Here is a 15,830-nt window from a genome sequence, read left to right as displayed (position 1 = left end):
GCCAACATTTGCCAAAGGGGCACAAATTGGCAGGGACATGTGGAGGGGGTAGTTTCAGAAGGAATCCACCTGGTTACAATCATCCACCTTCACATCAAATGTTCATTTTGTTGAAGATAGCCTCTTCAGAAACCTCTGACATCAAGAAATCTGAACTGAATTGAAACCAAAAATCTGACATTCAATGACTGCGATTATTTCCTTAACAGTTGAACCAGCAGATGCAAACAAAATATCATAGTTCAGCTCTTACAAAGTCACAAAGCTTCATTAATCTTATGAGAACCAATCTGTATTAACAGCACAATCGCTACGATTTGTACCAGCATTTTTACAAAAAAAAAGAACCAGGTCATACAAGAGAAAACATTTAAACAGAATTATTATTTTTCTTTTAAAGTCACGCTTTCCATTAGAAAAAAAAATGGCAGTTTATAGAACCTCCATCTTGCTGTGAGGAGCAGTTCTCAGGAGCCTTGAGGGTTCGGAAGGTCAAAGATAATTGGCGGATTTATTGGCTGGAAGCTGACTGTGCAAGTGGAGGCGTTTATGTATGTGGTGTAGCCATCTGTCATGATACCGTAACCTGTGAAGGAGAAAAGGGTCACCTCAGCATTAACCTCCTGAAGGAACACCAGACTCATTATCCCGCGCTCTATACCACAGACACATCAACACTCCGAGCTCACACTGTCTCACACCCACCCTGTCCCCCAGTGCCGTATGAGTTCAGAGTAGGAAGCATGATATTTCTATAAGTTTCTGAGGTAATGGGTGTCAAAGACCTGAGAGGTGGTAGCACATTCATTGTTGTCCATGACTCCCTTCTCTTTTAAAACACTTCTTAAAACTAACCTCTTTGACCAAGCTTTTGGTCACTTGTCCTGATGTTTCCTTGGCTGTCAAACTTTAGTTGATAAATCACTTCTGTGAATTGTCTTTGGATGTTTTGCTATGTTAAAAGATGCTGTGTAGATGTAAGTTGTTTTTGGTGGAAGAGAAACATATCTTGAATTGTAAGTGTCTTAATCTTGAATCTCCTTTAATTTTCATTTTTAATGAAAACAATGCCAGAGTTGATCTCAAATTGTTCAGTGGCAGCCTTGGTCAGAAGGTTTAGGTTCTAGGCCTACTCTAGAAACGTGGATACATGATACAGATTCATTTCAATACTAAGGGAGTGCTGCTCTGTTACAGTAGTAATGTACTTACGTAAGGTATGACTTGTCTGGATAGCGTGCAGTAAAACAATAGTTTTTACTGTATCTCGATACATGTGACAATAATAAATCAAATCAAAACAGTTGGAGATATAGCCAAGTGAATAAAAGGTTAAACCAAGGGTCTTATCTATTCTCTCAGATGGGATATACAAAGGATCCCATGAAACAATTAAATAGATAGCATGTTCACCCGGTTTCTTTGCCAACATTCCCCTCTAAAAACAAAATTCAAGTAATCTATGCACTAATCGATTTGCTATTGATAGTGTCATGCTAAGTGCAAAATGGGCACTTGCATGTTCATACCAACACTGACTACACTTCAAAAAAAAAGTCTACTTCAGAATATTTTGGCCTCCATATTTCATGAGGATACAATTTCACTGCAGGAATTACAATGAAGATTCAGTGGATTGTTTCCCGTGATGAGAATGTTTGTCTATAAAGAATGGCTCAGCAAATTCTCTCTCTGCAGCTTTGAAGACTAAGATGTGATCTCATTGGAATATATAAAATTCTGAAGGGGCTTTACAGGGTAGACACTAGAACTTGTTACCTCTGGCTGGGGTATCTAGAATATGGTGACACAGTGTCAATGTGCGGGACTGATTATTTAGGAATGAGATAAGGAGGATTTCCTTCATTCAAAGGGATGTGAATTTTGGGAATTCTCTACCGCAGAGAGAAGTAGATGCTTCATCATTGAATACATTTAAGACTGAAAGAGAGGTTTTTGCTCTCTCAGGGAATCAAAGGAGATGTGGAATGGTCAGGAAATTGAGATCAGTCATGATCATATTAAATGCAAGCGCACAACAAATAGGCCAACATCCCTGTTTCTTATGTGAAAATGGACATACAGAAACTAAGGCAATTCTTCAAAGTGGCTGAGATTGATGAAGAAAAGCAATTCATGCAATGGGTTGTTGCATTAAAGTTGACATGTGCAGCTCAATATGGATGGGGCATTGAACTTCACTGATTAGTTTTAATCATTTAACGTTAATCTACAATATCCAAGAGAAAAAGAGAAGTCTTTAGGAAGTTCTCAATTTTCCAATTATCTAAAAGGACAAGATGAAAACTTTATAGAATTCTCGTAACTTCATGTCTGTAGGTAATAAATCCATGGATGTACTGAGTTTAACACACATATAGAAAGCAGGTCACTAACACCAGTGCTTCACTGGGGGCTCAGTGATGATGTTATCTAGTATGGTGACGAAATGTCTGAAAATGAATGTTTCAGCACAGCGAGCAAACTTACATCCAGTACTGAGTTTAATTCTGTCCTGTTGGTATTTCTACTTAGACAACATGTTATTTAAGGTGCTGGAATGATAAATAACTTCATCCAGTGTGAGTCATCAGTACCTGTTGGCCTCAAAGAATGTACATTTATATAGCATCCTCAAGTATCCTTCCAGCCTCCCAATGTGCATTGCAACCAGTAACTTTTGAGTTTTGACCACTATTGGGTTTGTAGGGAAACAGTGCAGCCAATTGGAGCACAACAGAATTGCACACTAGGGAAGTTATAGGAACTCAAATCAGACCTTGGCTGGACCAGGGCATAATTCTTGCTGGATTTTCTTGCTACGCACAGGCTGTACAGAACTGCTCTAGTACCTGTACATGCACGTAAAGATGTTTATGAACAAAGTTTATTTTTGCAATAAATGGACAAGATGATCACAAAATGAATTTCAAATTTAATGTGGTAGTTGCTCACAAGGCTGCAGATTTAGTTTTAACAATGAAATTGAAGGTTTACTGCACAAAAGAAATAAGAACAAAATATACCAAACAATTTATTGAAATTTAAGTTGGTTTTGCTGTGCATTTTGAAATCTTTCAAAAGCCCATCTACTCCCCAGTGCTATCAACTTACAGTTAAATTAAATCCACAGAAATGTTCCTTCTCGATCAAATCAAAAGACTTGACTTAACTGCTTATTCATAGTCCCTATCCTGTGAACTGTGAAGTCTTTTCCCTTGAATAACCACACAACTGAGAGCTTAAAGATTCTCAGTTCTAAATAGTCTGCAGAATTGAAACCAAACATTCTCAAATTTGGAAGTTTTTACAAACTACAACACTTAAAGTGGGATAATTATTCCCTCAATTGTTCTGAACAATTTACTTTTCCAGGAGAGGCTATACTTGTAATTGACTCTTCTCAGATATCCTTTGAACTGAACCCAAACACTTTTTAGCTAAACTTTAAAAACGTGCTCATCCTAGATTCTGCTACAGCTAATGGTGCAACGTATTTTCTTACCTGTTGTAACCCCTCTCCCCTACAACACAAACAAACTTCCATTAACACTACATGTGTCCCGGCCATCATATGTTCTCTCTGACATGTATTGGCTTTAAAATCAGAGTTCAAGACTGAAATACCTAATTTTTAAACTACTTCACAAAAGTAGGCTAACAAATAAGTGTCACAGTTTAAACATTTTGCTAATAATCTTTGTGTAGTTTTTTTCCCTACAATAGGCTAGATCTTTATTTGTTAATTGTAGATTCTTGGCTGAATCTGATACTGATGCAGTCTAATATATTACTGGCAACACTATCATCGTTTTTTAACTCAAACTTTGTAGTGGACAGGGACAAAGGAAGGACTCAGTCCAGCCTCCCCAACTGGCCTGTAACAGTGTGGATACAGAGTGAGCACTCTACATTACGGGGAAGAGCATAACTAGAGGCCACCAACATGAGATAGCCAGCAAGAAATCTGAGGGAGAATTCAAAAGAAATGTATTTACCCAAAACAAGATGTGCAAGTCACCACCACAGGGACTAGTTGAAGCAAACTGTGTGCATATAGTAATGCATAAGCTAGATAAGTATATGAAGGAGAAGGAAATAGAAGATTGTGATGATAAATTTAGCTAACGATGCTCAAATGCATTACATATGCTGGTCTACTCCTGTTGGGCAAAATAGCTGGTTTTTGTGTCATAGATTCTCAGTAATTATACACAGAATCCAACAAAACAGGAACAGTTGAATGCCCTTATATCTGTGGTTTTATTTATGTAAAAATGATTGCCCAGAATATCAGGTACAGTCTACCGTGAATAATGTTCTTTATGTCTCATTAAAAAGGTAACCAATAAGATGATATTACCCTCCATGTTGTATTCCCATGGTAATGTGCTGAAGGTCAATCTTCAGCCTATGCTGAAATCTCTGAAATGGCACTCAAATCCTCAACTCCCTGGCTTTATAGAGAAAGAACTACAATTTTAAGCAAACCAGTAGTAACTGTCAAAGACAAAGGCTCTTGTATGTCCATGGTCACAGGACGATTGCACAGGGGATTGGGATGAGAGGGAGAAACACAGGATTAGGGTTTATAGAAGGGGAGGGTTGGGGTAAAGGAGAAAGAGTTGAGGGGAGCATGGCAGAATTGAGAATGGAGTGGTGAAGATACAGAAATGAAGAGAATGTTCAAAGTAGGTAATGAAGGGATATTAAAGTGACACCTGTTTAGAGAGTACCAATAGAGAGGATTATAGAATGAGTAACTATCAGTGGAGGGAAGGGAAGCTGAAAGAACTCACATCACAAAGGCGAAAGTGGAAAGGTGACAGCAGTCAAAGGGGGCAGCTTGAGAAGACATTTGATTGAGGTATTCATAACTGAGGGACATCTGGACAGGGAGAAGCTGTTCCCATTGTCAGAAGGATGTAGAGACACTGATTTAAAGTGATTAAAAGTGACATATGGGAAAACTCTTTGTTTTATATACACAGTCATTGCTCGGATCTGGAATGTGATGGTGGAGGTCAATTGAATGGGGACTTGTAAACATGGGGAGAAAAAGCATTCAAGGCTACAGGGAAAGGGCAGATGAGACAGACTAGCTAAAGCACACTTGCAGTGAGCAATCAGGGGCTTAACAGGCTGAATTGCCTCCTTTTGAGCTGTAAGCCCATCTTCTTGGCAGTGGTAGGGTGGGATGGGGAAACTGAACGACACAAGATGCTGAAAGCAGAAGTTAAGTGACACTTCTGATGGATATCAGGCTGACATGAGTTGGTCAGTGGTGTGCTTTAAGGAGCGACAGTGATGTGTGGCTGTGGGTTTGAGGTGGTGCAGACATTACCCCAATCCATGACAGTCTCTAATTAGAGTGGAGTAGGTACAGTTCCCACATGAGAAATCACCGACATGAAGCCACAGTTGTTAATTCTGATTGTCTATTTATTCATTAGGAACACAGCAAGACCGAGTCAACAGACTTTCGTGTGCAACTGACAGTGATATCAGTTATCTTGATACCTTGGCTCACCCATTTTAAATGAACAGCCACTTCATTTAAACAGCTGCTGTTGCCATTACAATATCAAGTAAGCAGAGTTCATGCAACAACAATTATTATTTAACTGTCCACCACCATTCACAAGGGCATGTGGCAGGCTGGCAGAGCTTAGATCTGATTTGAAAGAACTGCAGGTGCTGTAAATCAGAGACAAAAATAGAAATTGCTGGAAAAGCTCAGCCAGTCCAGCAGCTTCTGGGGAGAGAAATCAGAGTTAATGTTTTGGGTCGGTTGAACCTTCCTTAGATCTGATCCATTGGTTGTGGGATCGCTTAGCTCTGCCTATTCACTTGCTGCTCAGACTGTGTGGCACACAAACAGGTGGGTTTGTACCTTCACCAGGCTGCCAGGTGTTGCTCCTGACATGCCCTCCTGGACTTTTCACTGAGCTGGGGCGATGCCCTGGCTGGATGGTAAAGGTAAAGTAGAAAATATGCTGAGATTGCAGATTGTGTTGGAGTACAATTGTGCTGCTGGACTCCTGGGTATGAACTGCCTGATCTGGTTTGAAGTCAATCGCACGGTGTGAATGCCACATGACGAGAGGGTGTTCTCAACGTGAAGACAGGAATTAAAGTCTGCAGAAAGACCGTGCGGTGTTCACTTTTAGTAATACTGTCATGGACAAACGCATCTGCTGTAGGCAGGTTAGTAAGGATAAGGTCAAGTATGAACTCCTCCCTTGCTGGTTTCCTCACCACCTGCTTCAGACCCAGTCCAGCAGCTGTGTCCTTCAGGGACCTGACCAGCTTGGTCAGTAATGGTGCAACTAAGCCACCCTTGATGGAGGAGATTGAAATAGCCCACCCAGAGTATACTCTGCACTCTTGCCACCCTCATCACTTCCTCCAAGTGTTGCTCAATATGGAGGAGGCCTGATTCATTGGCTGAGGGAGGATAGTAAACAGCAGGAGGTTTCCTTGCCCATGTTTTAACTGCCGTGAGTTTTAAAGTGCTCACAACATTGCTAAACATCCCAACGGTGTCTCACAGATTATTAAACAGAATTTGACACTGCACCATGTCCTTGGGCCGGTTTCCAAACGCCTGATCAAAGACATAGGTTTTAAGAGGTGTATAAGAAATGGAAGATGGAAATGTGTTGCTGGAAAAGCGCAGCAGGTCAGGCAGCATAAAAGAAATGGAAGGCAAGGTAGACAGGCAGAGATGTATAGGCAGGAAATAGGGCTCAGCTGGCTGAACATATGGCCACATATGGCAGAGTGATTACAATCAGAGATGCTGTAGAGGACAGAACAGGAATAGTGCGTAGATCTTCAGGTGGTGGTGGAAGCTGGTAGAGGCAAGTGTGGATGAGACCAGAGACCAATTATTAGCATGAAAAATTATCCTCACCAAACCTATACATATAATGGCACATTCTTGAGGTCACTTTGGGAATTTTCAGACTTTTGGGGTGGGGAAAACTCTTGGGAACCCTTCTCTACATACTACACGCTCCTCTGCAGAGACAGAAATACCTCTGGGGGAACCTCTTACAAAGGAGAGCTCCCTGTAGAGACTGAAATACTTCTGGGGCTGTGTTGTAAAGGTACAGATCAGCTGTAATCACACTGAATGGCTGAACAGGCTTGAGGGACTGTGTGTCCTCTGCCTGCTCCCTACGGCAGATACGATGAGGTCAGGCATCCTTTGACAAGGATTGCAAGCAAATATGTTCAATATTGGATCAATAGCTGTATTCGATCAATCAACAATTCAGGGTGACCAATCAATTCTATTCAATTCAGAATACAGCCCCGGGAATCAGCAGCTCGGAACATTTGAGAAAACTGGAGGTTTCTCCCCCAAAAATGATTGTTGCTCCTTAAATGGCTCTAAAAGCGATGTTTCAGGAGGAGCTGGCAGATCAGGTTGTTAGTGAAACAGGCTTATCCCTGAAGCTGCCTGGCTTGTCCTCTATACACTGCTCTCTGAAAGCTTTTGACATTTTAAGAAGCAATTTCTGTAACACGAATTGCTGCCAGTGTGCGTGCGTGTGCGATTGGAAATGCAAATGAGTCCAAGATGACATCAAACAATTAGCTGCCTAATGTCATTTGTTTCATGACAAAGTGATCCCTCAGCACTTCCTGCGTTTCTGAAATGGAATTCAAAAGGATTCCGTCATGAAAAGGTTCACAAGATTTTATGCAGCAATTTGAAAGTGCATTCCAATTAATTTTAACCAATCACTCTGTGGCAAAGTTGACTGCATTATGTTAACTTTGACCAAAAAAAACACACCTAATAGCTAAGTTCACTGCGGCATATTTGCCTCTCCGAGTACAGCTTTGAATAATACTTTAAATATTAACTTAGATTAATTATTAACTCTGCAATCCTCCCAACACTGCATCCCATCCATCACACTGCTCATTTCTCTCTATCACTGGTAACTGTCTCGGTGTTAGAATTCCTTCCCTAAATCTTTCGATCTCTCCTCAAAACCCTGCTTCTGATCACCTGTCTCCTTCTTTGACTCCCCGGTCAGATTTTTATTCTGATTGTGCTCCTATCAAACACCTTGGGAGTTCTTTTACACCTATTAACATGCACAAAAAAAAATTGCAGTACTGTTTTTAGCTGTCAGCAGAGGCAGTTCAAGGGAGGAAGATGTTGGGTTCCTTTAACACTGCGTCAGCTAACCAGAAATGACTTTTGCACAGTGCTCCTTCCAGATTTCCGAGCTGGGAGTGCACCACATACTGAACAAGGAGGAAGAGTAGGCCACTCAGCCCTTTGAGCTTGCCCTATCATTTAACAAGGTCCCGCCTGATCTGATTTTAATCTCAACTCTACATTTTTGCCTCTCCCTGATAATCTTTCATCCCTTTGATAATCAAGAACCTATCGACCTCTGTCTTAATAATATTTAAAGACTCTGCATCCATTGACTTTTGAGGAAGGGATTTCCAAAGACTCAACACTCAGAAAGAAAAATGAAAACAGTTGGTTCTGATATAATGCAATAGTTCCGTTCTAGTGTGATGTCGTGTTATAAGAAGATTGTATAATATCTCCAACAGTACTCCAGTGAAATGTCAGCAGAGAGTTTTGCGCACAAGTCCCTGAATTGGGACTTGAACCCATAACTTATTGACTCAGAGACAAGAGCACTACCCATTGAGTCACAACATAGAAAAAACAGCAATGGAAATTTAATAGCTTGTGACACTCCGTTCAGGACTGGTCTGTGAGATGTACAGCACGGAAACAGATCCTTCGGTCCAACCCGTCCATGCCGATCAGATATCCAAACCCAATCTAGTCCCACCTGCCTGCACCCGGCCCATATCCCTCCAAACCCTTCCTATTCATATACCCAACCAAATGCCTTTTAAACATTGCAATCGTACTAGCCTCCACCACTTCCTCTGGCATCTCATTCCATACACGTACCACCCTCTGAAAAAATTGCCCCTTAGCTTTCTTTTATATCTTTCCCCTCTCATACTAAACCTATGCCCTCTAGTTCTGGACTCCATCACCCCAGGGAAGAGACTTTGTCCATTTATCACATCCATGCCCCTCATGATTTTGTAAACCTCTTAGGTCATCCCTCAGCCTCCGACGCTCCAGAGAAAACGGCCTCAGCCTATTAAACTTCTCCCTGTAGCTCAAATTAATAGTTGTAGGGACTGGGAAACTCCTAGGGTACAGACCACGATTTCTTAACACGTGTTCTCTGTGGGACCAATATTCACCAAAAACCCACAATCTGTTGGTGTTTCCAAGGACATAACTTTATGGTTCTGTCAGGGTGGTAAAAAAAATTTGCTATCATGGTAGGTAAGGTCAGTTGAAAACTTCAGCCATTAGAAAATATATCCTATAATAATTTTTCGATTTTTTGTGAGAACCATTTCTAATGGGATTTTTCACCACTAGTGGGAATATTAACACTGCCATCAGTGGCTGTGGGGGAAATGGTGCATGCAATGTGTGTATTCTAAGAATATCTGTGAAATCTGCTAATTAGTATTTCTACACTGGAATCTAACTTGTCTCTCATTGGCATTCAAAGATATCACCATCAGTGAAAGATAGCCATTAACATTCAGGGGGTTAATGACGACCAGAATCTGAACCAGATCAGCCATGTAAATACAGTAGCTACAAGGACAGGTCAGAGGGTTGGGTGTTCTGTGGCAAGTATCTCACTTCCTGACTCCTAAAAACATACCCACCACATTTACAAGACACAAGATAGGACAGTGATGAAATACTCTCCACTTGCCTGGATGTGTGCAGTTTCAACAACACTCAGGAAACTGCGCCTGCAAAATCCTTTGCAAATCGCATACTGTCTTTACTTGGGACTACATTATACTCCTTCACTAGTGCTGTGCCAAAACCCTAACAGGTCCATAGATGTATCTCCTCCACATGGACAACAGAAGTCCGAAAGGATAGCTTACCATCACCTTCTCAAGGACATTTAGGGATGGACAATAATGTCAGTGACAACCATATTCCACAAAAAAAAAACAAAAGGGAAGATCTTGTTCTAAGGAATAAGGATCAACCTTTTTGAGTGGAAGAACATGTGAAACAATTGGATAAGGGTATGCAATCAAATTTGAGTCTTCATTCTAAAGTCATACTTAAGAACAGGAAGAAGCTGTTCATGCCTCATCTGCATGTTAATCAATGTTTCATAATCCACTCAGCCTCAACAGCTGTTTAAGGGAATTTTTTCTTTCTCCTCTTTGAATGAAGATGTGCTTCCTGACATCTCCCCTGAATAGTTCAGATCTAATTTAAAGATGATGGTCCCATGTCCTGGAGTGCCCTGCTCCTTCCGCCAGAGGAAGTAGTTCCTCTCTCTTTATCCTATCCTTCCACCTTTTCTTGAATAAGGACGTTTCCATCAGAAACGATTACATTTACATTTTATACGTGAATTGTGTGAGCTAATTTGTCAGCTGGGATTTACAGCTTCCTGCTAACAAGCTGCCGATTGGTAGGACAAAAAAGGCAGTTGTCTAGCAAAGCACTCGATCAAAGTCAGATATACTGATCACTTAAAGTTGTTTCATTTCCATTAGCCCCTCTTGTGGTATCGATTGAGTGATGCATTTTTGTGTAAGGTTCCAGCTCTGGACGAAACATTAAGTAAAAGCTGTGAGCCACTGAATCTATTTTTGTTTTGGGGGAGGTTGGGAGGAAGGGTTCTCACTGTGCCAACTGTTTGAGCTTCAGGTGCTATTGGGTACAAAGTGCCCATGGTAATATTTGAAGACAGGGAGTATCTTTAGCACTCAGGTCAACATCACCTCCCCCCCCGCCCCTCAATCCATGATGCTAATAGAGGGAGCTGACACCAGGTGATAAGAGGTGTATGTGACTGCATGAAAGTTACCGCACACAAAATAGACCTTGTGGCGACACCAGTGAGTACTCCACCCGAGCTTCCTCTCACCCTCCCTCATGCAACTTTATCAGCATAAATCTCAAATCCTTCCTCTTTGGTGAAAAAGAGGATGTGCATTCATCTAGTACCTTTTACGACATGTAAGGGTACTTTACAGCCAATAAAGTATTTTACACCATTGTGACATAGGCAACATGGCAGCCAACTGCACACAGCATACAGGCAAGTGATAGTGACTAGCCATGTTAATTTTGGAATAAATATTGGCCAGGGAAGACTCCTCAGCTCTGCCATGGGAACTCGGATGCCCACCTGAGATAGTAGATGGGACCTCAGTTCAACTTCACATTAAAAAAGTAGGAGCTCCGACCGTGCTGTCCTTTTACACTGAAATATCAAGCCCAGGAGTGGAACATGAATTTTTGTAACTCAAAGGTTCCCAATTGAACCATGCTTCTCTAATTTCCCTTCGAGTGCTTAAATACTAATCATTTCAACAACTTCTATGGTAGTAAGGTCCACTCTCTGGGTAAAAGTACTTGAACATCTTACTTCTTGGTGGCTCAATTATATTTAAGGACCTTAACTTGGTTCTCTCTCTCTGCATGCATGCCATCAAACTGTTTTCATAAATTAAACACCAGCACACATTATTTAAATGCTAACTAATTCTATATAGCATTGCATTAATAAATAACCAACTGCTATCTGTTACATCACAACACCAAAGTTAATAGCTCAAACAGTGAAATAAGGAAAATAATGCCTCTGTTAAAAAGCTGGGAGGGAACTTTGATGACAAATCTCTACTCCTGACTTTCCATTTATCTCATGGGTGTTTGACAGATAACATGTTGTGTAAAATGACTTTCATCCTTACCTACATAAGAGCCCCTGCACTTCAAGGCAATTCTGAGGGATGTGTGAAGGTCAATCTTGGGATTCAGTGAGCAGATTTGAGTCATTTTAATCAACCTGTTCTGACATATGACACATATCTGGAAGAAGTGGGACTTGAATCTAAGCCTCCTGGTACAGAGATAGGGACACTATCACTGCACATAACAGCCCCACACAAAGGCTTGTATCAGTGAATCATGACACTGGGCTCAGTAGGCATTTAGCTGGGCTGCTCAATGTCTCACGTACATGAATCAGAAAGTTGCCTGATCACTTGGTACATGGGGCTCAACAATTCATTGCACATGAGGCTCTGACCATCAAAATGCCCCAGGTTTCATGCACGAGGTCAAAGGGCAAGTGGCACTACGACACATCCCACTGTCACTCTCTGATTTCCCAGCAGATCTTGCTTAGGATTAAAATTCAATCCAATCCCTCCCTCAGGCTGTTGACTTTCTCTCTTCATATTTATAGACAATTAATCCTAAACCCAATGTCACCTATCTGTGACTTGGTCTTTCACCTAGGTTTGCCAACAAGAATAATCCTTTGGAGTTGAACTCCAGATTTTGGCTGTCAAACATAAATCATCTGCTTTTATCAGTGATTTACTATCACCAACAGTGCTGTGCGAGGTGCTGTCTGTTAAATGAGACTCAGAACTGAAGTCCCATTAGTTCTTCACAGGTGCTAAATAATTCCATGGCCACTATTTCTGAAGAAGAGCAGTGGACCTCTCCCCAGTGTCCTAGGCCAATACTTACCCCATAACCAACATGACAAAACTGATTGAAACCAAAGGAACTGTGGATGCTGTGAGCCAGAAATACAGGTTGCTGGAAAATCTACCAGACCTGAAATGTTAACTTTGATTTCTCTTCACGGACGTTGCCAGACCTGCTGAGCTTTTCCAGCAACTTCTGTTTTTGTAACAAAAATGATCCATCAGTATGTTGATTCTTGCTATGTGGAATGTCAGCTGCTGTCAACTTTACCACAAAAGTATCTGATTGGCTATGAGCACTTAGTGATATGCTAAGACAATGAAAGACATCACAGAAATGGAAGTCGGGAGGGATGTCTTATTGCAATTATACAGGATCTTGGTGAGACCATAGCTGGAGTACTGGGTGCAGTTTTGGTCTTCTTATTTGAGGATGGGTGTTCTACATATACAGGGGGTGTGAGGGTTTACCAGGCTGATTTCTGAGGGACTGGATTGGTTCAAACCATATTCAGTGGAGTTTAGAAGAATGAGCAGGTGATGTCACATAAACCTATAAAACTGTAACAGAACTAGACAGTGTAAATTTCGGAAGGATGTTCCTAATGACTGAGGAGTCCAGAACCAGGGGTCACAGTCTACAGCAATGGGGTAGGCTAGTTAGGACTGAGATAGGTTTCTTCACCCAGTGAGTGGCGAGCCTGAAAGATTCGCTGCCACAGAAAGCTGTGGACACTAAAACATTGAATCTTTCAAGACAAAGTTGAATCAGTTCTTAGGGCTAAAGAGATCAAAGAGTTTGTGGAGAAAGTGGGAGGAGTGCATACAGCTGGATGATCAGCCATGGTCATACTGAATGACTAAGCAGGCTTGAAGGGCCAAATGGCCTGCTCCTGCTCCCATTCTCTATGAAACAGTGACTATCCCACAACTGGCTGATTGGCTATGAGCACTTTGTGACATCCGAGGTTAGTGACAGACACCATAGAAATGGAAAAAGAAACCCAACGAACTGTGGATGTTGGAAATTATAAATAAAATCAGAAATTGTTGGAACCAACATTAACATCTTTCCACTATGACATTAGAGCTCACAGTCACTAGATTCCTGGTTCATTATGAGCTGCCATGAAAAGCTGGCAAGCTGGGAAGGTAGTTTGTGGGTTCACATTAGAGAACAGAAGTTGCCAACTGGTCGGTAAAATCCAATCAGGAAAACAGAAAAAGCTGCATTCACAGAGAGCCCTTCATGCCTTTAGTAAGTCCTAAAACCTGTCATTGAGGAGTAGGAGATCTAGCACAGTAGAGGTTGTAGAAACACTAAGGCGATGATGATAATCTGTTTTAGTGATCGAAGAGGGGAACATTGGCCGAAACACTGGGAAACATGCCCCTCCACTTCTTCAAAACCATGCGATGTCTGTCCCTACCTCCACCTAGTGTTACATCCAAAATATTGCATCTACTGCCAGTGGAGCACACCTCCAGAGCTGCACTAGAAAGGTCATATTTGAGCTTCTGCTTGAGTTTTAGGAGTGGGACTTAAATCCACAAGCTTTCAACTCCAGTGCTATGCACTGAGCTGCAGTTGACATTGGTATCTCTTCGTGAAGTAAAGAACTCAGTTACTCACTTCATGCCCATTCCAGTTCACCCCTTAAATGGTTAATTATTAACCTCTTTGAATAAAGCATCAAACAAGAGATGAGAAAAACACACACATGTCTAAAGAATGAAATGCTCACTAACTGCCTTGTTGGCAACTGGTTGGGGGTTGGGTGGGCACTACCTATAATCTTACCATTTTACCAAAACCATTTATAAAAGTGCATTTGGGATTAAGAAAAGTCACCAACCCTCGTGGATTCCTCCAAAGACGTGTAGTTTTGGCCGTACTCGCCTCTGCACTGTGTTTAAGAGCTCGACACAACCAACTCTCTGTAACTCTTTGGGAACCCAGTCTCGAAAACCTGAAACCAAAAATAAAATGAAAACCATACAATGGGATTCCTTTCTAATGGCCCTGCTTAATAATGGAACTGCACCATGCTGACACATCACTTACTGTTACACTGGAAATGCGTTGTTTAATTTAATCCCTCTTAATGACAGTTTGTATTCAGGAATTAATGGGATTGTCCCAGTTGCACAGTAAGTAGGTAGGATCTATGAACACAGAGCATTACGTTGTGGTTAATGTCAAGTTACATGTAAACTGTTAAGTCCATGAAGTGCAAATGCTGAGATCGATCAGGTGTTGTTGCTTTCATATCTGCTCAATCTTTCTTCAGAGAACAATGCTGAGATCAGAAAACAAAAAAAGAAATTGCTGGAAAAGCTCAGGATCTGCAGAAAGAAATTAGAGTTAACATTTCAGTGACCCTTCCTCAGAAACTGATCTGAAGCCAGTTTACAGGCTCATAGGATGCATTGTGGAACACAGCAACTAATATAACATTGCCCTGATAAATTATGGACAGAAACTAGCAACTCTTTGGTGGAGCCATCTTGACTGATTAATACAGGTTTTTATATACAAAAAAACCAGGGTGTTACTCAGTGTGTGTTATTCTTCTTTAACTTGTTCATCCAAGGCCACAAAGTAAAAATTCTTTAAAAAAAAGAAATGCCGAGACTCAATGGATTTTCAAAGATGGGGAGGGGCCTTATGTGGAACAGCTGATTTCTAACAGGTTTAACTTTTGCAGGTAGGGGTTATAGACAATAGACAATAGGTGCAGGAGTAGGCCATTTTGCCCTTCAAGCCTGCACCACCATTCAATATGATCATGGCTGATCATCCTTAATCAATATCCTGTTCCTGCCTTATTTCCATAACCCTTGATTCCACTATCCTTGAGAGCTCTATCCAACTCTTTCTTAAATGAATCCAGAGACTGGGCCTCCACTGCCTTCTGGGGCAGAGCATTCCACACAGCCACACTCTCTAAATGAAGAAGTTTCTCCTCATCTCTGTCCTAAATGGTCTACCCCTTTATTTTTAAGCTGTGTCCTCTGGTTCGGCCCTCACTCATCAGCGGAAACATGTTTCCTGCCTCCAGAGTATCCAATCCTTTAATAATCTTATATGTCTCAATTAGATCCCCTCTCAGTCTTCTAAACTCAAGGATATACAAGCCCAGGTGCTCCAGTCTTTCAGCGTAAGGTAGTCCTGCCATTCCAGGAATTGACCTCGTGAACCTACGCTGCACTCCCTCAATAGCCAGAATGTCTTTCCTCAAATTTGGAGACCAGAACTGCACACA

At 41.4% G+C, this 15,830-nt stretch overlaps 1 protein-coding gene across 5 annotated transcripts in view; it reads right to left on the bottom strand.

Annotated features, from left to right (window-relative positions):
- Positions 1-276: 276 nt before the first annotated feature.
- Positions 277-15,830, bottom strand: part of mpped2a (metallophosphoesterase domain containing 2a) — a 184,535-nt gene continuing 168,981 nt past the window's right edge. For 4 of the 5 annotated variants that reach the window (XM_043705579.1, XM_043705582.1, XM_043705581.1 and 1 more), the window contains exons 6-7: positions 14,421-14,534; positions 277-586 (exon numbers count right to left, since the gene is read on the bottom strand). In XM_043705579.1, the coding sequence (XP_043561514.1) occupies positions 468-586; positions 14,421-14,534 (233 nt within the window). In that variant the 3' untranslated portion in view covers positions 277-467. The remainder of the gene's footprint in view (positions 587-14,420; positions 14,535-15,830) is intronic. The other variant, XM_043705583.1, reaches the window with a different exon arrangement.

The sequence above is a fragment of the Chiloscyllium plagiosum genome, chromosome 16 (assembly GCF_004010195.1).
Source record: "Chiloscyllium plagiosum isolate BGI_BamShark_2017 chromosome 16, ASM401019v2, whole genome shotgun sequence".
NCBI classification, from domain to species: Eukaryota; Metazoa; Chordata; class Chondrichthyes; order Orectolobiformes; family Hemiscylliidae; genus Chiloscyllium; species Chiloscyllium plagiosum.
Note: the sequence above shows the minus strand (reverse complement) of the source record. Positions and strands in the feature narration are given on the sequence as shown.